At 36.0% G+C, this 26676-nt stretch overlaps 1 protein-coding gene across 11 annotated transcripts in view; it reads right to left on the bottom strand.

Moving 5' to 3' along the window:
* Positions 1-26651, bottom strand: part of MAST2 (microtubule associated serine/threonine kinase 2) — a 178475-nt gene extending 151824 nt beyond the window's left edge. For all 11 annotated transcript variants that reach the window (XM_039884734.1, XM_039884820.1, XM_039884751.1 and 8 more), the window contains exons 1-2: positions 26147-26651; positions 1156-1303 (exon numbers count right to left, since the gene is read on the bottom strand). In XM_039884734.1, coding sequence (XP_039740668.1) covers positions 1156-1303; positions 26147-26338 — 340 coding nt within the window. In that variant the 5' untranslated portion in view covers positions 26339-26651. The remainder of the gene's footprint in view (positions 1-1155; positions 1304-26146) is intronic.
* Positions 26652-26676: the final 25 nt, after the last annotated feature.

The raw sequence follows: 26676 nt of genomic DNA, 5'->3' as shown, positions 1-26676 counted from the left end.
CAAAAGATAGAGTGGCTGAAAGGATAAGAAAATGAGACCCCTACATACGAAAAAGAAGGGGATGGAAAAAAATATTGCTTTGATAGACCTAGAAGGTGTTTAAGTCAGACAGAGAAAGATAAACACTAAATGATTTCACTTATATGCTGAATCTAAGGAATAAAAAAAACAAACTAATCAAAAACAGACTCACAAATATAGTGGACAATTTGGTGACGGACAGAGGGGAGGGGAGTTTGGGGGGCTGGGAGAATAAGGTGAAGAGTTAAAGAAGTACAAATTAGTAGCTCATGGATGGTCACAGGGATGGGGAGCACAGCATAGGGTATGCAGTTAGCATTAATACGTTGGCTAGGTGAAGGGTCGGGGGGGAGGGTGCAATGGAGGGGACGGTTTTATAAACTATATAGATGTCTAACCAATATACTGTATACTTGAAACTAAATTTAAAATTTTTTTTTTAAAAAAGAGCGAAATGCCTTGAAAAAAGATTTTTAAAAGAAATGGCTCTTTATGATTAAATATATTTCTCACAAAATAAAAATTTCCAAAAAATGAGAAGATAAAACCAAGGGAATAGCCCTGAAAAGGGACAAAAGTAAAACAAAAATGAAAATTGTTTACTATTAAGCAAAGGAGTATAGAAGGATCACATTTTCTTCTCTACTGATCTAATATGTTTAGCAGAGGTCAAATGGATTCTTTTTTCATACTCTATTGATTGCTTAAAATTACACCATATTTTAATTTCTTCTTATTTGGACCATGACTTCCTTGTGTAATTTTTCCCTCCGAATTTTTTTAGATTTTTCTTTGGAGGAGATAGGGAGATACTATAGGCACTGGAATGGATTTTTGAAATGGGAGAAGAAAAAAAAAAAAAAAAAAAACCAAAAGAAGCAAAGGATGTGAAGTCTACAGAAGTAAGCAGAAAGCAAAAGTCAGATTGAAAGGGAATAACCAGTGACAGTGATTGACCAAGAAATATTAGCTGATTCGGGAGGTTAGCATTGCCACAAAGAAGGAGTAAAGAGTGGAAGACAGCCTTAGCTCTAAGGGTTCTATACAAAACCACCACAAAGAAGCTGTCAAAATGCTTTTAAATATTGACAACACAGTCCCACATTTCTTAAAAAAACAAAATTAGATACTTACCTGACAAAGAACTAGCCAGGCTTCCTCTCCGTAACTTACAGTCATCCTGACTAAGTTGTCGTTGAAGTTTAGTTTTTCCAGTGGATGAAAATATGTCAGGATTACTGAGCTTCCTGAATAGCAGGGGACTAAGTCCACTTATCGCATCCTTTAAAGAGAAAATAATAAAAGTCTTTAACGTCTTTTCTGAAAGTGTATAAGAATTTTATACTAAATATCTCTACAACATTCATTACAGTTAAAAAGTGGCAACATTTTATATTTCCTACTCAATAGCCAGAAACGTATTTCTTAGTAGAAGCTGTTTGGGTATGCTATGAAAGATGAGGGACATTGATTATAAAATGCCAAAGGAAAAACAGGGAAGGAGGCTCACAAGATGACACAATAAGACATTTTGATAAAATGTATTCATAATGAGTACACATGTAGTTATGTTTATTTACTTTTCTCCTTTTATTCACACTCTTCCTATATCCAGTAAAGAAAAACATATTTTAAAATTTAAATAATTTCTTCAATTAAGTGAATAAATGTTATGAAAACTTTAAAAAATAAAGTGCATATTTTAGTTTTTAAAAACTCACAAATAATACGCCTTCCTTTATCTGTTATACAAAGTTAGAAATACCTCTAACATTCAATTAATACTAAAATAAAGTTTAGAGCTTCCTTTATTTGTCTATAAGAGTTAAATACGTTTTCAATGAAAAACTATAAAAGCACCATGAAAAAAATAGACAACATGAAACACTGACAGTGCCTTTCCTTTACCTTTTAGTCTAGCCCATCATATTCCAACACCTCTCCCTCCTCACTCAGTAAGGATGTCAACATATCAAGATTCAGATATTCTGAAGCAAATCCACCCAATTAACAGCATTAAATGAGAAACTATTTTGGAAAAAAAAGGCAAATGAGGCATATCTCTTATATTTCAATGATGGAAGCTGCAATAAACAGGATAAGTAGCACATCAAACTGCTCTGGACAATACAAAGACAAATGAGAAACATAAGGAAAAATAACTGAAAACTATGTCACCAGCCATTTGAAAAACAAGACTCAAATAACTGCAACCATGGCAATACTAAAAGTAACAGGGGAAAAAAAAATGGAAAAATGTCTACCTCCTTGAGAAAAGATTTTTTAAAAACCTCTAAGGTCATATACTGTGATTGGTGAGTTTACAAACATAGTAAAGTACTAATATTGGTTGGTGCTGGCTATCTAGAATATAATTTACAAATACTCAGGCATAAAGAGAAGAGTGAAGTTGATGAAGAAAAATAACAAAAGAAAAAAGTATTTTTTTAATTTGGTAGTAAATGGATAAAAGGATAAAGGGGAATATTTAGGCACTGTATCATCAAAGCAATTGATGTGAGCTGGGAGAAAGGAGAATTGGAAGCAATAGTTAATGCAAAAAGAGAAGGCAGCAAGGGAGCAGTCTCTATTCCCACTATTTAGTGTGTCAAGGATGAAATAATATCTATGCATTAAGGAAGACACAATGGAAGCAGGGTTTGGGCACAATACTAGTAACCTACCAAAAAGGCCTATATGAAAGAAACATGCAGAGGAACAGTCTCATCCCAAAAATAACTTACAAATGAGCTACATGAGAGAGCCCAGCACTTGCCTGGATGCCTGCTACACTGTATGAATAATCTCAGCCAGAAAGGAACAACAAATAATAGAGGACTACATCAGCACCACTTAAAAGAAAGTCCTACCTTTTTCAATCTCTCTATTCTCTAACATAACATACCAAAGAAAAGAAGCCAGAAAACAGAGAGGAAAAACGAAAGTAGATCATGCTCCTTCTTATTCCAAGCTTTAACCCTGTCAAAACCTTGCAAGAGAAAGAAAATATTAATTAAATTAAATGTGAAATTTAATTTTTAAAGTAGGACGTCTTCTTTTACTGAAGTTCATTGCTTATTTCAAGGAAGTACACATACCTAAGCATATATAACTCAATGAATTTTCACAAGTTAAATATATCCACATAACCAGCATCAAGATTATTTAAAAGACATAACCAAGCACCCCAGAAAACTGCTCTGCTTCCTTCTAGTTACTATCCTCCAAGATAACCACTATCCAAGCTTCTAACAGAATAGATTATATAACATGAAAATCTTTATATGAATCATTTAGCATGAACTGCTAGATGTTTTGCTTCTTTTGCTCAACTAGACTGGACTTTTTTAAATAGCAGAACATTACTGAATTCACCCAAGAAGTCGTTAAGGAACAGAATAGAAGAATGAAGCAAATAAGACAGAACCACAAATAGACCGAGAGAAAAAGAAAAATGTTATGAGAAGTAAAACTTTCTTACTAACTTCTTGCAGTTTTCTAGTTCTCATTTCCAGTCACTTACAAGGCCCAGCCAAACTACATTTGCAAGTTCAATGGGATACCTCTGTACCCTTATAAGTTCTTCCTTTCTGCTCAAACTCAATCAATTTGGTTTCTATTGTTTCTTTGATTAAATGATTCTTAAACAAAACAGAGAGTTAACCTTAAAAAAGTGGAAGGAGCCTACTATGACTTCCAAGTTTCTAACTTGGGTGGTATGCTTATCAAGCCAAGAATACGGAAAGAAAAACAAGTTTACATTTAAAACATGGCTATGGCAATAGTAAATATTCGTATAACCAAAATTACAGCACTTTTCCAATAACTATTTGGGGAACTATAAATGTTTAACCTGAAAGAAAGAAGACAAAGGAGACATGAATAACTCTCTTCAACTACAAGAGGGCTATTTCCCACATTTTAAGAGAGTAAACTTTTTACTTCAGAAGCCAGAATTAGAACTACTGGATGAAAATAACAGAAGTTGGGTTAATTAGAAGGAAGAACTGTCTAACAGTGAATTTTTTTAAGGCCACCTTAAAAAAAAAATGGATTGTGCCAGTAGAAATATTGAAAAAGGTGAAAGTTGGCCTAAGGCAGATTTTCCCCAGACCAGCAGCAGCAGCCTCACCTGTGAACTTGGCAGAAATGCAAATTCTCAGGCCTCACCCCAGATCTACTAAATTAGAAATTCTTGGGGAAGGAACCAGCAATTTGTTTTAACAAGCCCTCCAGGTGATCCTGAAGTATACTAACGTTTGAGAACCACCAGACTAGATCAAATATTTCAATATGATGCCACCAACACACAGGTATGTTAATCAACCGTGAAGCTTGTGTTATAAATTATTTAAAATTGATAATAAAGTACTCAAATTTGCAACATTTACTTTCTTAATTCAATGAAAGCAGGTTCTTGGTAAACACAATAAAGTCAATTCACTTATATTACAACATTCTTTCTTAAGTGAGATTTTTAAAAGGCAGAATGACAGGGAGCATGCCAGAAATTATGCATAACCTGTATTTATCTATTGTAGCAATACTGTAACAATAACGTATCTAACATATGCCACGTATATTTTAACTGTCAAATAAAATTTTTAAAAGGTTGAAAATTGCCCTACTACACAATCTCTATGTGCTCCTTCCAACTCTAAAAGAGTACCACTTTCTCTTTTAATTCAGAGTACTGAGTTGTGGCTATTTTGCCTCTGCCCTGGGAGTCTTCAGAGTCCTTCCTCTTTTGGCTCAGAACCATCTCCCTCCTCCATAACACCAAAGCAAATCTCAGTCTAACTTTACCCATAAGACTAATGCAGTGCTTATACTACTATGCTATTAAGGATAAGACTCAAAGTAGGCAATGGATTCACAGCTAAAAACAGCAATCTACACACTAAAAACTTGTCTATCAGGCTAAAAACCTGGGTTAACTCTCATTAGGAGTTGACTTATCCCATATGATTGGTAATCCAATAAGTAACTAGAATACCTTGTGGCAGATTCTTCCTACTTTGCCAAGAGTCAAATCCAGGTGCCACAATAATCAAAGTCCATTCTCTTAAACCCTATCAAAAAGCCTTGACTTGATCTCCATATGCAAAAAAAAATGAACCTTAACCCATACTTCACGTATACAGAACACAACATATACAAAAATTAACTCCCAATTATCATGAATCCGGCTATAAAACCTAAAAGTATAAAACATCAGAAGAAAATACAAGAGTAAATTTTTGTAACTTTGAGTTAGGCGGAGTTCTTAGATAAAACACAAAGTACAAGTTTAAAAAAACCCAAATTTATAAATTAGATTTCATCAAATTTAAAAACTACTACTTACTGTTAAAAAAAAGCAAATCACACACATAAAATGGCTATAAGACCTCATATTTCAATAATCGCCCTAAATGTAAATGGACCGAACCCACCAATAAAAAGGCACAGAGTTGCAGAATGGATCAAAAAACAAAACCCAACCATATGCTGCCTCCAGGAGACACATCTCAGTTCCAAAGACAAACACAGATTCAAAGTGAAAGGGTAGAAAATGATATTCCAAGCAAATGGCATTCAAAGAAAAGCGGGAGTATCAGTACTAATATCAAAAGAAATAGACTTCAAAATAAAAAAGGTAAAAAAAGATACTGAGGGACACTTCATAATGATAAAAGGAATCATGCACCAAGAAGACATAACACTTATTAAAATCTATGCTCCCAATCAGGGGGCCTAGAAATATGTAAAGCAATTACTAAAAGAACTAAAGGGAGAAACTGATCAAAACATTATCGTAGTAGGGGACCTAAATACTCCACTGTCGGTTATGGACAGATCATCGAAACAGAAAATCAATACGGAAATAACATCCTTAAATGACACAGTAGACCAACTGAACATAATTCACATTTGCAGAGCCTTCCATCCCAAAACACTGCTTAGACATTCTTCTCTAGAGCACATGGAACATTCTCAAGAACCGACCACATACTGGGACACAGAGATAGCCTCAACAAATATAAGAGGGTTGAAATCATACCAACCATATTCTCTGATCATAATGCTTTGAAACTAGAGATCAACTGCAGAAGGAAATCAGAAAGAACCAGAAATACATAGAGATTAAACAACATGCTACTTAAGAATAACTGGGTCAGAGAAGAAATAAAAAGAGAGATCAAGAGATACATAGAAACAAATGATAATGATAGTACAACATATCAAAACATTTGGGACATGGCAAAAGCAGTCATAAGAGGAAAGTTCATATTATTACAGGCTTATCTCCAAAAACAAGAACAAGCCCAAATAAACAACCTGACGCTTCATCTTTAAAACTAGAAGAGGAAGAACAAATGAAGCCTGAAGTCAGCAGAAGGAAAGAAATAATAAAAATTAGAGCAGAAATAAATGAAATTGAAAACAAAACAAAACAAAACAAAAAACAGAAAAAATAAATGCAACCAAGAGCTGGTTCTTTGAGAAGGTTAATAAAATTGACAAACCCCTGGCTAGACTCACTCAAGAAAAAAGAGAAAGGGCATAAATAAACAAAATCAGGGGTGAAAGAGGGGAAATTACGACTGACATCGCAGAAATACAAAGGATCATATAAGAATACTATGAAAAAGTATATAACACCAAGTTTAATAATCTAAAAGAAACGGACCAGTACTTAGAAAAATACAACTTTCCCAGATTGAATCAAGAAGAACTGGAAAATCTAAATAGACCGATCAGCAGTCTGGAAATTGAAACAATCATCAAAACCCTACCAAAAAGTAGAAGTCCAGGATCAGATGGCTTCACCAGTGAATTCTACCAAACATTCAAAGAAGATTTAATACATACTCTCTTCAAACTCTTCTAAAAACTCAAAGAGGAGGCAATACTTCCCAAATCATTTTATGAGGCCAATTTTACTCTGATACCAAAACCTGGTAAAGATAACACAAAAAAAGAAAACTACAGATCAATATCTCTTATGAACACAGATGCAAAAATCCTAAATAAGATTCTAGTGAACCGAATACAGCAACATATTAAAAAGATCAAGTGGGCTTCATCCCAGAGGCACAGGGATGGTTCAACATACAGAAATCAATTAATGTGATACACCACATAAACAAATTAAAAACTAAGAATCATATGATCTATCACTAGATGCAGAAAAAGCCTTCGACAAGATACAGCATCCATTCATGATCAAAATACTTAACAAAATCGGTATAGAAGGAAAATACTTTAACATAATAAAGGCCATATATGATAAACCCCCAGCCAACATTATACTTAACGGTGAAAAACTAAAAACCTCCTCTGTAAGATTAAGAACAAGGCAAGGCTGTCCATTATCACCACTGTTATTCAATATAACATTGGAGGTCCTAGCGAGTGCAATCAGACAAGAGAAAGATATAAAAGGCATCCGAACAGGAAACGAAGAAGTCGAACTGTCACTATTTGCGGATGACATGATTCTCTGTATAGAAAACCCTAAAGACTCCAAGAACACTACTAGAAACAATAAGCAGATACAGTAAAGTCTCTGGATACAAAATCAACGTTCAAAAATCTATAGCTTTTCTATACTCTAATAATGAAGCGTCAGAAAAAGAAGTAGAAAAAATAATTCCTTTTGCAATTGCAACAAAAAGAATAAAACACCTAGGAATAAATTTAATGAAACAAGTGAAAGACCTATATAATGAAAACTATAAGACCCTATTAAAAGAAATCGAAGAAGACACAAAGAAGTGAAAAGATATTCCGTGTTCTTGGACTGGAAGAATCAACATAGTTAAAATGAACTTATTACCTAAAGCATTATACAGATTTAATGCAATCTCCATCAAAATCCCATCAGCCTTTTTTAAAGAAATAGAACAAAAAAAATCAGATTTGTATGGAAGCACAAAAGACCCTGAATTGCCAAAGCCATCCTGAGGAAAAAGAACGAGGCTGGAGGCATCACTCTGCCCGACTTCAAATTATACTACAAAGCGACAGCAATCAAAACGGCATGGTATTCGCAGCAAAACAGACACAGACCAGCGGAACAAAATCGAGAGTACAGAAGTAAACCCATATATATGGGCAAATAATTTTCGACAAAGAAGCCAAAAACATACAGTGGAGAAAGGAAAGCCTCTTCAATAAATGGTGCTGGGAAAACTGGAAAGCCACCTGCAAAAGAATGAAACTAGACTGTTGTTTATCACCACACACCAAAATTAACTCAAAACAGATTAAAGACCTAACCATAAGACCTGGAACAATAAAGTGCATAGAAGAAAACATAGGAACTAAACTCAGGGACCTTGGACTTAAAGAAGATTTTATGAATTTGACCTCAAAGGTAAGGAGAGTAAAAGCAAAAATAAATGAATGGGACTACATTAAGCTAAAAAGCTCCTGCTCACAGTAAAATAAATCATCAACAAGGTAAAGAGACAACCATCTCAATGGGAAAATATATTTGCAAGCAACACCTCCGATAAGGGCCTAAAATCCAAAATATACAAAAAACTCATACGACTCAATAACAACAAAAACAAACGATCCAATCAAAAAATGGGCAGAGGACTTTAACAGACACTTCTCCCTACAGGACATACCAACAGCCAACAAATATTTGAAAAGACGCTCAACATTGCTAGCTACTGGGGAAATGCAAATTAAAACCACAATGAGATACCATCTCACACCTGTTAGAATAGCTATAATCAACAAAACAAGTAATAACAAATGTTGGAGGGGATACGGAGAAAAAGGAACCCTCATACACTGCTGGTGGGACTGCAAATTGCTATAGCCAGTATGGAAAACAGTATGGAGGTTCCTCAAAAAATTAAGAATTGATCTACCATATGATCCACCAATCCCTGGATCATATGGTAGATCAATTGAGTATTTACCTCAAAGACCTGAAGACCCATATCCGAAAAGGTATTTGCACACTGATGTTCATAGCAGCATTATTCACAGTGGCTGGGACATGGAAGCAACCAAAGTGTCCTACGATAAATGATTGGCTAAAGAAGCTGTGGTACATATATACAATGGAATATTACTCAGCCATAACAAGAGATGAAATACTGCCATTTGTGACAGCATGGATGGAATTTGAGATAATCATGCTTAGCAAAATAAGCCAGACAGAAAAAGTTGAAAATCATATGATATCACTTATATGTGGGATATAAACCTAAAAGCAACAAATGAGCAAGACAAACAGAGATTCATGGACATGGACTATAGGCTGGTGGTTACCAGAGGGCTATAGACTAGTGGTTACTAGTGGGGTAGGGGAGGAGAGTGGAGGTAGACAGGGTAAAGGGGGTCAAATATAGGGTTTAGGGGGAGGGTGAAGTGGGTAAAGGAGATCAAATATATGGTAGTGAAGGAATCTAGACTTTAGGTGGTAAACACACAATAGAATATACAGATGTCAAATGATGATGTACACCTGAAAATTGTATAATTGTATTAACCAATGTTACCCCAATAAACTTAATTTTTTCTAAAAAAATCAAAAATTCTGTAGTCTTTTGTGAGCATCGCTGTTAACTGACAAGATAGTTTTATTTTATATATATCTCAACTATCCACTGAAAAGTTGTAGGAACAATGACCAATCTTATAGCAATGAGTATCCTTAGGCTCTAGATTCAGGTGTCCTAAAATATCATTTCCCATTTAAAGAAACCAGAAGTTCTTGGGAAAACAGCTAATTCCAGGTCTAAGCTTGTGACAGTTTGACATACAAGATAGCAAGAGAAACCTCAAAACTATTAGAATGGGGTCAAAAATACAAGGAACCAAACTGAAGAGGCTCTTCCTAAAAAGACCATTTGAGCTTCAATTAGTACAAGAAAACACAACAAATATGGGCTGAAACCTATCAAAAACATTTAAATGCATAACTACACACTGGTTAAAAAAAAAATAACTGGTAGGTGTACCGAAGATGACAAGAAACCAATTTATTATCTTAAAAACTAGGTAAATAAAAAGAAAGAATCAGGTATTTCATACATGAACTATACCAGTGGGAACCAAATAGTAGTTGAAGGAAAGCATCTCCTTAAAATGTTATTCCAGCTAATAAACGAAAATTAACTGATAGAATTAGATCACTATTTTGTAACCCCAATTAGTGAATCGCAGCACTGAGCATTAACAATTGCAATAATTGAAGATCAAAAAGTAGACATCATGTGTCTCCTGTTGAAGGAATACACTACCACATGTAATCTTGCCAAAGGAATTGAGACCTATTAAGCTTCTATATCCAGCTACAATTTGCAAGAAATACAAACGACACAGAAATATTTTGAAATACACTGTAAGTATGCATAGACTGTAGGAAACTCTACAGGTCAAATGCCCCAGGGTTTTTCAACATTTAAATTTTAAGGAAAAGGAAAAGATGGAAGAGAAACCTATAGAATAAAAGAGACTATCTAGTTCTTTTTTTAATGGGCAAGATTAAATTGTAAATCTTAGATGCAAATTTACAAAGAAATGCAAGGAAATGACTTTTTAAGTCAGGATAGTAATTATTTTTGGAAGGAGGAAGGGGTTATAATTGGGATGGGGCACAAGGAGAGGAGTTTCTAGAATGGCTGGCAAAATTCTTTTTCTTGACCTGGGTAATGGTTATAAGGATGTTCACCTTATAATAATTCATTAAACTATGCTTTTTTTTTTAGTGCTTTTCTGTACTTGTTACATTGTGCAATAAAAAGATTAAAAAGGAAAAAAGGAAAGGAAGAAGAAAAATCACAAAACAAGTAGCCTGTTACAAAAGGGAATATTCTGCTACACATATAGTTACAGTAGTGAAAAAAAATGAGCACAATAAAAAACATAGAAACAAAACATTTAGTGAGACCCAATACAAACCAGGCATTTTAAATCTTGATTTAACCATAAAAACAGCACTGCAAAATAAACATTCTCATCTTCATTTCACATTTAAACCTACTAAGCTACTAAGAGAATTCAAACCTAGTCCAAAGTATGCTTTTCTCCATATTATATTTAAATGACATTAATAAAGATAAAAAGCAGTCCATAAGAAAAACAAGCACATTAATAAGAAAGTCAAAGAAGACAAAAAATACAAATAAACAACAAATATATGAAAAGATCCTCAACCTCACTAATAATCAGAAAAAGGATTTAAAGCACCAAGATGCTATTTAAACCCAGCGAAAAGTAACAAAACCAAGGTTGGCAAGGACAGAGGGAAACATCACTGGTCAAAGTACAAATTGGTACAATCACTGTGGAAAGCAATTTGGCAATAACATCCACCAAGAGAAACTCTTGTACATGTTCACAAGGAGATAAGCACAAGAATATTTACTGCAGCACTATAAAAAGGAAAATGGAAATAACCTAAGGATCTGTTAATTCAAAAGAATGCTACGTAGTAGTTAGAAATTAATGAAACTGATCTAAATGTATTAAGGTAGATCCATGTTGGCAAACTTCGGCAGCAGGACAAATCTTATCCATAGCATATTTTATTCAGCCAAGAACCTAAAAATAGTTTTTAGCTTTGTAAATAGTTGAAAGACAAATCAAAGGAACAATACTTCATGAAATAGTCTCAATGTGAGGAATATAAAAATTATATAAAATTCCAATTTCAATGTCTATATATAAAGTTTTACTGAAACACAGCCAAGTTCATTCACTTACATATAGTTTTATGTTGTAGCTATTATGCTACAACATATAGTTGAGTAGTTGTAAGACTGTATGTCCACTCCTAAAACATTTATCATCTGGCCCATTGCAGAAAGAGTTTGCTGATCCATGATACATTTAATTCTCAAAAACAACATTGAGTGAAAAAAAGTAAGAGTAAAAGAATACATACAATAATACATAACTTATATAAAATTTTAAAACAAATACTGCTACATTTTGCTTATGAATAAATATATTGCACAATGGATTTTTTTTCCACTAATGCAACATTTTAATACACATCATCTTCAAGACAGTGTGGTTTCCTCCTGGGGTAGTGGCAGTGGGGAAAGGGATGCTAACAATTCCTATGATATTTTACTTCTTTAAATAAAATCTAAAGCAAAATGCAAACATCTGTGAAATCTAGGTAGATGCCTAATGTATTTTCCTGTAAATTTGTAATGTTTCATAATTAAACATTTTTTAAAACATAAAGTGAGAATTAAAATTGTGGGAAATGATTACCGAGTTGAAATTTAAGTTTTTTATTGTGGCAACATTAAGACCTTTATATATAAGATCTTTATAAGACCTCTATATGATATAGACATATAGACATACAAGGTCAAATACTTTTTTCAAGATACTCAAAGCCTTATTTAAAAAATACAACAAAAAAGAGGCACAAAAATTTTTTTTTTTTTTTTGCTTTAATGTGTAGAAAATAAAATTTAGCAGAGAAAACTAAGGCAGAGATTTTACACGAAAATCACAAAGCTGATGACAGTACAGAAATATAAATCTAATCTTAATTTCAAATCTATAAATCCCATTTTCTCTCTCTAAAATAATTTGATAGTTAAAATGAAAGCATCTTCAGCTTTATAAGAACATAGTGGAGTCAAGGCTCTAGGACTTGGAGATCCTTGAATAAGTTATTTAACCCCTCTGTACCTTAACTCTTTTATCTGTGATAGGGGGATAACACTACCTACCTGATAGGGCTGATAAGAGATTTAAAGAAATCAAGTGTTTAGCATGTTAGGGATATAAACTTAAGCAAAATAAAACCTCTATACTGATTATTTTTTCACATTACGGTGACTAAAGCAGTAATTCTCAAAGTGTGGTCTCCAGAGTAGCAACATCAGTTTCGTCATCATCTGAGGACTTGTTAAAAAATGTACTACTGAATAAGAAATTCTAGGCATGGGGCCCCAACCATCCTTGTCTTTAACAAGCCTTCAAGGTAATTCCATGAACCCTGAAGTTCACATCCATCCTCAAAAAGGAGTAAGGTTCTGACTGGAGTAAGCACATGTGACTTGGCTACAGTCTCAGGAATTAAAAAGTTGAAGCACCTAGGACAACTGGATAGCCAAATTCAAAGGAATAAAGGTAGACAGATCTTCACCTCATATCATATACAAAAATTAGCTCAAAATGGATCAAACACCTAAAGAGCTAAAACCATAAAACTCTTAGAAGAAAACATAGAGGTAAATCTTCATGACCTTGGATTTGGCAATGGTTTCTTGGATAGGACACTGAAATCACAGGCAAAATAAAAAGTAGATAAATTATATTTCATCAAAATTAATAACTTTTGTACATCAAATGACACCAATAAGAAAGTGAAAGACAATCCACTAAACGAGAGAAAATATCTATACAAATCATATGTCTGTTAAGAGTACAGTATCCAAAATAAATATAGAACTCTCAAAACTCAACAACCCAACTTAAAAATAAACAAAGAACTTATATAGATATTTCTATGATGAAGACATACAAATGGTCAACAAGCACATAAAAAAGATGCTCGACATCACTAGCTTACAGGGAAATGTAAATCAAAAGCACTATGAGATATCATTTATCATTTACACCTATAAGGATAACTATGATTTTTTTTAAATAGAAAATAATGTATTAACCAGGTCATAGACAAACTGTAATGCTTGTACACTGCTATTGGGATACAATCCCAGTGATATAATCATTGTGGAAAAGTTTGGCAGTTCCTCAAAAACTTAAACATAGAATTACCATATGATCCAGTAATTCTACACACACACACACACACACACACACACACACAAACTGAAAAACAGACGTTCAAACAAAAACTTGTACACAAATATTCACAGCAGCGTATCCCAATCAACAAAAGATAGGAACACCCAAATGCCCATCGATTGATAACTGGATAAACAAAATGTGGTATATCCATACAACAGAATATTACTCAGCCATAAAATGACATGAAGTACTGATATATGCTACAATGTGGGTAAATCTCAAAAACATTACCCTAAGTGAAAGAAGCCATACATAAAAAGCCACATATTCTATGATTCCATTTATATAAGATGTTCAGAGTTCATTATAACAGAAAATAGTAGTGGTTGTCAGGAACGGGGGGAAGGAAAAAATTTCCTTTTGGGGTGATGAAAATGTTCTGAAACTAGATAGTGGTGATTGTTGCACAACATTCAAATGTACTAAATGTCACTAATTGTAAACTTTATGTTAAGTGTATTTTACCATACTTTAAAAAGTCAAAGCACATGTGGAGGTGGGCTCTCTAAGGCAAGACTTCCTTCCAGGAGCCTATTCAAGTGAAAACAGCTGAGATAGTCACCTTTTCCTCAGGCATCTCTATGGCTTCCTTCTGGCTGTTCTCCTCTTCCACATGACTGGATTGACAAAGTGAGAAAGCCTGAGGACAGAGCTCACTAGTCACCAAGACCAGAAGGAGTGTGGGGGTTGCCAGAGACTAGCTCCGCCAGAGGCAGAGGAAAACAAGCTTTTCCAGATCTAGCTATTCTTAGGAAAAGGCCTTTCTTTACTTGCTTTCAAAATGGTTATTACCCAAAACTCTGTGGACTTACAAGGAATAAAAGAAGAATATGGTTCCAGGCTGTCTATACCCCCAAAAAAGAGGATTTCTACATAGTTCTAGCTGAAGACTATATTGGGGTTTGAGGCCTGTGACAGGGATTAGCTATATGTTGACCGAACATGATTCACCTTCCTCCTGGGCACCTTCCTCCATCTAGATAACATTTCCCAGCCTTCTAGCTGTTAGGCATGGCCCTGTGACTGAATTCTGGCAGTAAAATATGAGTGGAAGTGATAAAGTTACTTCCAGACCTGGCCCATCAAAACCTCCCACAAGATCCATTACTTGCCTCATGTGGCCTTGGAAGCCTTGTGTCGAAAATGGTAGAGCCTCCATTAGTCTGGGTTCTTTTGAATGTATCTGTTACAACTAATGTCCTTTAACATAAAAAAGACTACTAGCATTGCTCTTACTGGTCAAAGGCAGGACTTCTGAGCCACCTGAACAAAATCACTTAGTATCACACCTTTAAAATAACTTAAAGAATTTTTTAAAATTAATACCAACTATTTCTAAACTCTGCTTTTTAAAACATTCCTGAGGGCCTCAAACAGTAATGAAAATCTGACAACCACAACCTAACATTACTATGTTACCTCTGCTTTTCTGAAATATAGACAGAGAAACTATGTGGCTTGTTAATCTCCAACAAACAAAGAGTGAAAGGATCTGTGCATGTGCTACTCAGGTTCACAGGTAGAAAGAATTAAAGTTGGTACAACTAAAATACTACAGAATTTTTAAATGTGGTCTCCTTGGCTTGAGTTTGTTCTTGATTACATTCTAAAACCTAAGGAGACTTCCAAGTTCTAAGCCAGTTACTTAATAAGTAAATCCATAAAAGTTTCTCTAAAGGGAAAAATGCACAAATTAAAGCCTCCTTTTTAAGTTGAACAACATAAAAGAACAGTTTGATAACACCAACAAACCAAAGGTCAAGGCATATCTTTTTCTATCATATTTCTTTCTAAAACCAGATGAGAACACTAAAAATATATGAATTTTATTTTCACACATTCTGTGCATGTACCTTAAAAATATAATGATAATTAACCATATTGAACACTTCTTGGTATCAGGCTTTGTAATAAGTGTTTTATGGGGATTAATTTATTAAATACTCACAATGACACTATGAAATAGGTAATATTATCTCCACTTTCTATATATACATATATAATAATAACCATTAAGGCTTAGAAAACTTCAGTAAGTTGCCTCAGGTCATGGAATTGGAATTTGAAGTCAGAAAATGACTCAGTCTTAATCACAATATAATTCACTTAGAAGTACTTATTTAGAAACTGCTATATATAATTCTAGAAGCTAAAGATATAGCAGTGAAAAAAGCAAACCCAAATTCCTCCCCTCATGAACCATTTATTCTAATGCAGACAAATGGGAATAAACTACAAATATGTGACAATAACAGGTGAATAAAAGACATGACTAAAAAGCGAGAAAAAGATTAAGAGTATTACTTTTAAAAGGCTGGTCAAGGAAGGCCTCTTTGAGGAGGTGATAGCTGAGCGGAGACCTGAATAAAATGAGAAAGCCAGCGATACAGATATATCTGAAAAAAGGTAGAGAAAACTATCAAGTGTAGAAGTCCTCAAATAATAATTTTTAAAATGTCCTCAGGCAAGAGTATACTTAATAAATTTGAAGGCCACCAAGGCAGCCAATATGACTAGAGTGGAAGGAAATGAGGATAGAGAAGGTAGACCATGTAGAATCTTAAAAGACAAACCAAGCACTTTGGATTCTGATCTAAATTGTGATGGATAGCCACTGTAGGGTTTTGCATAGAGGGGTGACAATCTCAGATTTAAGCTTTTAGAAGATGATGCCAATTTTGCTATATGCAAAACACTGCAACGGACGGGGGGTGGGCAACTAGAAGAATAGAACCAGTAAGACCAGTTAGGGGAGTTTTACAGTAATCCAGATTAAAGATAATAAAAGACTAAGATTAGGGTAGTGATGGAGCTAGTGGAGAAGTCTCACTCAATCTGAATGTAGCATCAACCAGACCTGATGGGCTGAATGTGGAATAGGAGGTCAAGAAAAGAATCAAAGACAACTTACAAGTTTTGGTCTGAGTAAATGGGAGCATGGTAGTGCCATTTATTGACATGGGAAAGGCTGGGAAAGAAGCGGACTGGGAAGAAAAAATCAAGAGTTCAGTTTTGGCATGTTAAGTCTATTAGCTATCCAAACGGAAATGTCACATAGACAACTGAATAGGAGTCTAGAGCTCAGAAGAAAGAAAGGAATCATCAGCATACACATGGAATGTAAAGCAATACCATCTGATGAAATCATATCAGGCAAGAGAATGACTGTAGAAAAAGATTAAAAACTGAACCCTCTGAAGACTGAGATAGGAAGAAAACCAAGAGAGCATGGTCCCAGAAGTCAAATAATGGAATGATCAACCATGTCAAATACAACAGGTCAAGTGACATGAAGACTGCAAACTGGTCCCTGGATTTGACCAATGATGACCTTGACATAAGTGTTTCATAGAATGATGGAGACAAAAGCCTGACAAGTGGGTTCAAGAAAGATGAGGGGAGAGGAAATGAAAGCAAAAGATATGAACAATTCTTTCAAGTAGTTTTGTTATAAAGAGGAGCATTTTCCTACTCATAGACAATTATTTCGTATCACTTGCTCTTCTAAATGCCTTTCTCTTACATCCTTCCGGTCTGAAGTATGCAAAGAGCCTCCTAACTAGTCTCTCTGCTTCCACATACTCCGTCTCAATAGAGTAGCCAAATGTATTGGATAAAATGGTAGCTCATGTGATTCCTCTGCTCAGAACTCTCCAAAGGCTTTCTATCTCATTCAACGTAAAAGCTAAAAACCTTACAACTGCCTATTAAGACCCTTCACAATCTGAAACTTTCCACAGTCCAGCCCTCCTCTCCTAATCTTTCCCTTCCAAGCTCATCTACCACTCTTCCTCTTATTAACTCCATCCCAGCCACACTGGCCTCCTTGCTGGACCTCAAACACAAATTTTGAAGGTGGTGGTATGTTTTTAGCCCAGGGTACTTCCTATTCCCCCTATTGAGAATGTCCTTTCCCTAGATAACCTAAATGCCTTTCTCTTACATCCTTCCGGTCTTTACTCAAATACCCCATTCCAAAGAGATACCTTTCCTGATAATGCTATTTAAAATCATAATCCTCTATCGTTCTATATTCTGCTACCTTGCTTTATTTTCTTCATAGGTATTTATTATCATATAATATACTTCATATATTATTTATTTTATTACCTGATTCCCTCTACTAGAATAGAAACTTCACGAAAGCAGGGTTTGTGGTCTGCCTTTTTCACTGCTATAGACGCAAAAGTACTCAAAAAAATGTTAAATATTCAAAGAATGAATAAATAAGGTGGATTATAGGATTAATAAAGTTTATAAGGTGAAAAATATTATAGCATGTTTACATGTTGAGAATCATCAATAGAAAAGAAAAACTAATGACTCAGGAATATGAAGAAATAATTGGTAGAATAAAACTCTGAAACAGATGTAGAGGTTGGCCTTTATAGGAGTAGGGACAGATTATCTATAGCAATACAGGGCAAATAATGTCAGTACAAATACAGGTAAGTTGGGCGATTAGTAATGAGAGCTTGTAGAAGTTCTCTTCTGATTATCTTTTTTCCCCTCAGTAAAACAGGAAGCAAGGACATCAACTGAGTGTTGGAGGTTTGAGGAGAAAGATTAAACTATCACTTAAAAGTAAATGGATGAGAGAAATGTCATATGATTGACTGTCAGTGCTAACAGACTCCTTGAAGTTCCTGATCACAAATTTTTATGTCAGCATGGTCATGTTTTTCTCCAGCCACATTCAGCTGCTTAAAAACAGGTGCAAATAGGTAGAGTTGGTTTAATTATGGCTGGAATCTTGTCAAGCACGTATGACAGAAGCGGGAAAAGACAAGGGAACTGAAGGTACATGCACAAGAATGGTTATGATGGGCCATGTTAAGTTGAATAAGAAGGAAAGTAGAGAAGGAGAGACATGAGGTGATTGACAATGAAAAGATGATTTAATAAAAAAAATCAACGGGCTGGAGTTTACAAAGAGCTTGAACAATTTTTGGAGAGGAAATTCCAAAAGGAGTGTAAACTGGAGAGAGAGAGATGATGTGAAGGTCAGAGTGTGTGGCAAGCTCAAAACTATGCCTTTAGAGGTGAAACAATTATTGGTAAAAATGAAATACACCCATCCCTTGATTTACACGGATCATTCATTCCGTGCATCTTTTTTTACACAGAAGAAAACCACGTAAAGAGTCCACCAGTACGAAAGAATATACTTAATAGGCCAACATAAGTCATAAAATACTTATTCTACATATTATCACAAAAAAATGCTAATGAAAATTCAGAAAAACCAAAAGAAATTTTATTCACTGTCAGTGTCTATATTGTAATCTAAAGTAATCAACCATCTCTTTTTAATTGGCACAAAGTCACTATATCGCTCGAAATATTTGGGAGTACTACTTCGATTTCATTATTTACGTTTATGTTTTGGATGCTCTTTTTCCAATCCCTTCTTTTGCTAAGTTTTCATAAATTCTTCGATATTCACTGAAACATTTTTAAAAATCTTTTCTATATTTTAAGGCTCATTGGATGTTTGGATCAATACCTAGAATTGCAGTTTCCAGTTTTGTGACCAATTGAAGAGCTTGTAAATATTTTCTGCAGTGAATGAAACTGGTTCAAGGTTACTGCTGTATTCATCGACAGGATGGGCTTCATATATTAAGTGAATTAATTCATTATCAGTTAATTCATGACCAACCAGTAATTCATTAATATTATCTACATTCAAATTGTCAGAGCCTTCTTCTTGAAATTTATTTAATAAATCAATAATGCCAGTTAATCCTTCTTCAGTTGTTGGAACCATATTCCCTGGTACAATCACCTTTGGCCATATTGCTTTCTAGCAAGCATTTAGAGTTGTCGGCTTTGTATAGCTCAAAGCTAAAGCAATATTCTTGATACAACTTAAAACTGTGTATTTATTCCAGGCGTCTGTAACTGTAAGTGATTCATTATCTTCAAGTTTATTAAAAATATCATTAAAACTCCATTTAATATAATTAATCTTAAAGGTGGAAATAATGCCTTGATCTAAAGGTTGGATCAAGGAAGTTGTATTTGGTGGCAAATATACAACTTTTATATTTGGATGTTCTAATTTGTGTGGATGACCAGGTGCGTTATCTAAGACTAAAAGTATTTTAAAAGGAAGACATTTTTCCCTCACATAATTTTCAGCTTCTACAGCAAAATATTTGCAAAACCAATCCCAAAATGCATAAGTAGTCATCCATACTTTTTTATTTGCCATCCAATGAATAGGAAGATCACTAATAATTGTGTAAGTATTCTTTGTATGCTGCTGAGTTAAGCTATTGTTTTTTAGAGAGAGTAATCACCAATAAGAAAAATGAAAAAGAAAGAACTGTGTAAAATGAGACCACATAAATGGAAACTGTGTATAAAAAGTCTGTGTAAATGGGGGAGGGGGGATACTTACCACATATTAAAAAACTCACATAAAAAAATACCATGTAAATCGAGGGACAGGTGTATACCTAATGAACATGCAAGTAGGAGGCTCAGGTTGATGTCAATTCTTCCTACCAATTTACTATACATCCACTGTATACACGGCTGTAGCGCAGAGAAAAACAGTCTGGGAATTAACGATGAAGTACAATACTAAAACAAAAAGGCTGTCAACTATGTCTCACTAACAATGAGTTATGTGTAAGCCCTGACTCCCAATAAAGTCTAACCTCTGCTCTCCCTTAATAACTTTGTCCTCTTCCTCGAAATCTAGCTGTAGATCCAACAACCCCAGTTTTCAAACCCCTTTGGAACTCCAAGTATGTATATTATAATGAAAAGCAACTAACACCTACTGATGAAAGGTAATAATTACCAAGGTACCACGGGCATTTCACCAAGAAAGTACAAAGCTAGATGGCAAACTTAGCAAGGAACCGTATAGCAACTGAGACCAGCAATAAAGGAAATATACTGATTGCAATATTCAGCTGCCTCTGGTAGTCCCGACTGTAGGTCACCATCAGTAACTGGTGAAAAACCTTTTAAGTTGATCTTTAGGCTAAGAAGCACCCAGAAGAAGATGGGAAAACTCTGGAATGAGATGTGTCCTACCCTCCTCTAGAGAATACTATCCAATCTGCTTCAACCGTCCCAGGTTCTCTGCTCCCAGTATCCTTGATAAAATCAAATCTTCCAAAGCTAACCGGTTTTCAGGAGCTGGCCCTTACCCATATTACTTCTGGATAAAGAGGGGGAAGGAAGACCAATAAATTTTTGTCTCAATCACCATATCCTACACTTTATCCTCCACACAGTTGACAGAATAATCCAGGTAAAACACAAGTAAGACCTTCCTGCTCCCCTACTTATCACCTTTTTCTATAGTACTGAAGACTTTCCACAATATAAACTCCTTTAGTCTCTTAACTTACCATTTATGCCTTTAACTTCAAGTTCCAGCAATACCAAACTGATTTTAGTTCCTTACACACAATATGCAGCTTCCCCTGTATGCGCTTTCTCCCTATACTTTTGCCAACACACTAACATTATAGTGTAGAGGAAGAAGACAGTGCTGATTTCCATGAAAATAATTTTTAAAATTTCTCAATGGTACTGAGGGAATCCTAGGAACTAAAATTGAACTCCATCTTTCTCCATCCTTAAAAATGTCTCATTTCCTGTACTTGTCTATTTCTATCATACTACTATTAGTACTCAAATCATCCAAATTTAAAATATTTGAATCATTTTCTCTTCATTTAATAATTACTTAGCATCTATTGTAAACAAAGTCTTTGACTATGCAGTACAGTAGATGAAATGATGATACAGCTCCTACCCTCAATAACTTACAACTTAAAAGCAGAAATGAAATAATATAAAATGTAAACAGAAAGACAGAAGTGCTAAAATACTGATTGATTCATTCATTCATTCAGCAAATATTCAGAATCCACTATATACCTAGGAATGAGTAAAATAATGTGTTACAGAAACAAAATGAGATATGAATATCTATTAAACCTATCTACTATGTGCTTTCGAATCATTATTTCATTTACTCTCATAGAACACAAGATTTCATTTTTTGGATCATGGAATTCTGAGAATTGGAATTTCAGAAGATTCACAGATTTACTGAAGCCCAATCAAAGATCCTCTTCAGATCCCACATGAAAAACTCCACAGAACAGTTTCTTCAGCACTTGAGTTAGGCCTGCAAGCTTGAGTAGAATTTTAATGGGCAGAAGCAGTAAAGAAAAAGCTTTTCAGACAGATGATTAATTAAAATAAGTATATGAAAGTGCCTAGCAATAAGCAAATATTTATTGAATGCCTATTATGTACCAATTAAAACACTGAAGGCTGGGGATACAATAATGAATAAGACAGCCTCTGAGGAGTTTTTTCTCTGATGAGAGACTGACAACCAATTTAGAACAATGGGCGAGCAAATATCTGTTTCAAGCACCAGCACATATCTATGTTTCTAATAAATACTCAGTCTAAAAACTATGTTTCAAATACCACACTAGGCCTTAGGTATGCAATATTAAATAAAACAGTCTGGGCCTCAAAGAACTTGCTAAGGAAAGAGAGAGAAGAAAATTTCAGTAATGTATACAATGATAGAGACAAAGCTAAGTCTTGGGAACCAAGAAAAATATCTGATTTTTTCAAGAAAAAAGTGTTAAGTATCAAGTAGACCTTAAATGCCAAGCTCTTCAGATTTTTTTCCTATGGGTAATAGAAGCCAATGAAGGTCTGAAGATAAAGAAATTAAATGAACATTTAACAAATATTTATCATTGGAACTCAGGCAATGAATTCTAATCTTTTTTTTTAATAGAATGCAGAATAAATTAGAAGTTAAAAGACTAAAAGCAGAATAAATGCAGTTAAAGTATTACAACAGCCAAGACAAAAGTTTATAAATACTGAATTAAGGTAATGACTAAGAATAAAGATTAGAAAGATGTCTGAAGGGAGAATCAGCAGAACCTGGATAAGGGGTCAAGGGAGAAGAAGTCAAAGACCATGGATACAATTTCAAGTTTGATGAGGAAAGAAAGAAAGGGAGGAAAGGAGGGAGAGAGAGAGTCTGTGAGAGAAACAGAGAAGGAAAAGGGAGGGAGGGAGAGGGGAAAAAGGAAGAGAGAGAAAGAGAGAAAGAAAGGCAGGCAAAGACACAGGGAGAAGCACATTTCAAAAGAGAAATAATGGATTCTATTTTAACGATACAGTAAGCCACTGACCTTCTAAAGATCCAAGTCCTGCATCCTATTCAGAACCCATTCCTATACAATAGCATAGTATAAAGCAGGGGTCCCCAACTCCTGGGCTACAAACTGGTACAGGTCCACGGCCTGTTAGGAACTGGGCCACACAGCAGGAGGTGAGCAGTGGGCAAGCAAGTAAAGCTTCATCTGTACTTGCAGCCACTCCCCAGCGCTAACATCACCACCTCTGCTCCACCTCAGATCATCAGACACTAGATTCTCATAGGAGCACTGGTCCCTGATGCCAAAAAGGTTGGGGACTGCTGGTATAAAGTATAACAAGCATTACTCCATGTCTTGAGGAATGGGAAACAAAGTCATTTGTGAGAGGTCGGTGCTTGTTAATAAATAGAATCTATTCAGCCTAGAACAGACACAACTGAAATTTTCACCTCTTCAAAATCAAACAATTATAAGTTATGGACTTTCACAGACATTACCAAATTATAAAAATCACAAATGTTAAGATCGCAAATGCTGAAAGTCTGTGGTGGAAAAATTAAGCACAAAAATGGAAATGCACAGCTAAGAAATAAGGTCTGACATAGAGACTCAGATAACTCTACAAGAAGGTTCTGTGACACAATGCTATGAATAAAGAGGGCCACAGACCCTTGTTCCACATCCTAAACGCTTGCCACAAATAGGGAAGCCCACTAAAAAACAGTATAATAAAGGAAATAGCTAAGAACAGAGAACATATCCTCAAGGAACATTTAGGGGACAGGAAAACAAAAAAAAGACACACAGGAAGCAGTCAGAGAAATAGGAGTGGAATGTACATTATGACAAAAGAGAAGAAAATATCAAGAAGAAACACATGGTCAATAGTGACAAATAGTTCACAGAGATCAGAAAGGATGAGAACTGAGGGAAAGACTCTCAAATTTAATCATCTAAAGGTCCCTGGGACTGCTACATATCTCTCTGTGTAATTCTCTCACAATGAAAACTTTTCACAAGTAGCCATGCATCGTTTTTTAATTTGAAAAAGAAAGACGTTTTGGTACCCATCATGGCACATTTGCACAATGGAAAACTACACAGCAATGAAAAAGAACCAACTATTTCCACAAGCAACAACATAGATGAACCTCACAAACATGATTTGAATGAAAGACTAGTCACAAAAGAGTGCCAACTATATGATTCCATTTGTATGAAGCTCTTCCAAGAAGAGGCAAAATTAATCCATGGTGATGGAAGATAGGCAAGTGGTTACCTTTGGAGGAGGGCAGTATCTGGGAGAAAACACAAAGGAGTACTCTAGGGTACTGAAAATGTTCTACATCTCAAACTGAAACGTGGTGACTTGGGTGTAGTAGTCCTGTAAAAATTCATGGGTTGAATGAACCTTTGATTTGTACATGGTATTTAAGTTACATCTCAATCAAAAAGTCAATAAACAAACATGAAAGTTATTGGTGATCTTGAAGACATCAGTTTTGGGAAAGTTTAAGTGTAGAAGTCCATAATATGTGAAATGTAAGTAAACAAGGTAAGTAAACTGAGACAGTAAATATAGACTCATTTTTCAAGAAGGTTACTGGTGAAGCAACAAAGAGATAACAAAGTAGGTGGATAGCACAATTCAGGGACATTGTGTTGTTTTGTTTTTAAGACAAAGAGAAAATAATATACATAACAAGAGCAAATGAAATGAAGAACATAAGTCCAAGAATAAGCCTCAGAGAGAAGGATGAAGACTTATTTTTCTGAGATTGAAGCAAAAATGGAGTGACACAGAAATCCTAGTATAAAGAAGAGGGGGAAATCAAATAACCTTGAACTCTTTTAGTGAAGCATGCAATGAAGTCCATTGGACCAGGTAAATTGAGTTGGGAAAGTTTCTGAGCTTTAAATACATTTTTTAAGTTTCAAATAGGTACTGCAGAAAATATAAAAGGCAAAGATGAGGGGGGAAATTACAGCAGTAGGACAATCAATGCTCAGTGACCTGAAAGCAAGGGCAGAGATAGCCGATGGTACAGTCTACTCAGGGCTTAGGTGGAGAATAAAAGCTGAAAAAACAAAAAGGAGAAAAAAATCCAAGTGCTAGCTAGCATGTGCATCACTGAAACTATATAATAAGGAATGATGTCTAAAGAAAATATTTAACTGATGAGAAAGTGGCAGGAGACCTAACAGAAGTCCTGAAAGCTTCAAAGACGAAGTCAGTAGGGTCTCAAGTGCAAAAGGAAAGCTGTCACTAGAGTTCATTACTACTGTAGAGTTCATTACATTCTTCTGCAAATCCCACAAGATCAAAGACCATACATTCTTTCACTGGACTTCCTACAGCTACTAATGGCAACTTCTCCTTGATAAAACTGACCTTTATCCCCTACTTCTAAATACTCCTACACTTGATTAATAAATTATATAAACACATCCTGTCCATCAAAAATTCCATTAATATTTCTACACTGCTTTCTGTGTTTTCCCGTCAAGGTGTTTTCAGTGGGAAACTCCTAGAAGGCTGAGTCTATATCTATGAATCCCTGTTCACAGTGTTGGGCTTTGAGATTGCACACCTGAAGATGTTTTAAAAAGTGCTTTCTCGTGAAATAGATGGTTACTGAAGAGAACCGTAAGAAAGATTCTGAACACACTCCTACAAGACTATGTATAATGACGGCTAAATCAGAGAATGCTTACTTAGGAATGACATCCGTTTTTATAACTGTCAAGACAACCTCCAGGAAATAGGATAACATTTACTATATCATATTACTTCCCCTCCCTTACACTGTTTACCCCTCTGGATAACTCCTCAATCAATACCCCTTTAGCGAGCCTATTCTTTGCAGTTCATTTACTCTCAGCCCACATTCTAGCGTCCCTTTTTCCCTGAACCCCTGACTATAAACGCCTATGGAACCATTTTTCACCCCCCTACTGCCCCATTTCCCATTCGACCCCAGGTCATCACTTCCATTTCTCCACTCCCCATTTTTCCCTCTCCGGACCTCCCATTTCTTCTGCAGAACTATTCAGTCCCCTCCCCTCAAATGCCCTAACCCGTCTTCCCGCCTGAGATCCCCCTCCCCCACCGCTTCCACTCAGGCTCCCCGTCCATCCTTTCCCTCCCGGACCCCGGTCCGCCCTACCTGCTCCTTGACCTCGGGCCCCGCAGGCCCGGTCCGCTCCTCCAGTCGCTGCCTCCCGGGCGGCGCTCGCCGGCGCGGGGGCAGGGGCTGGGGCTGGGGCTGGGGCAGCTCAGCCGCCCGCTGTGCCCCATCCTCTCGGCGGGCGGCCGGCGGCGGAGGCTGCGGTCGGTCGCGGCAGCGGCTCCGCTTCATATCTGCGGCTGGGCCCCGCGGCCGTCAGCACCGCGACTGTCCCGGTCCCGCACGGCTCCGGGCCGCAGCGCCGACGCGCCAACCACCGCCCGCAGCCACCATGGCCGGGCGGGCGCCCGAAGCCACCGACCCCAGCTCGCAGCTCCGCCGCACTTTCTGGGGCCTCAAGCGCCGCGGCCTCCTCCACGCTCCTTACAGAGGCGGCAGCATCGCCACTGCCTCGTCTTCTCTCACCCGGCGCACGCTTGGCGGGCCACCCGCCGCCACCGCCGCGGGCTCCACCGCCAGCTGCCTGCCCGCCAGCGTCTGACCGGGCCCCGCCCCTCCCCTCCCCTCCC

Source organism: Pteropus medius, unplaced genomic scaffold (genome assembly GCF_902729225.1).
Source record: "Pteropus medius unplaced genomic scaffold, Ma_sr-lr_union100, whole genome shotgun sequence".
In the NCBI taxonomy this organism is placed as follows: Eukaryota; Metazoa; Chordata; class Mammalia; order Chiroptera; family Pteropodidae; genus Pteropus; species Pteropus medius.
This window is presented reverse-complemented; position numbering and strand designations above follow the sequence as displayed.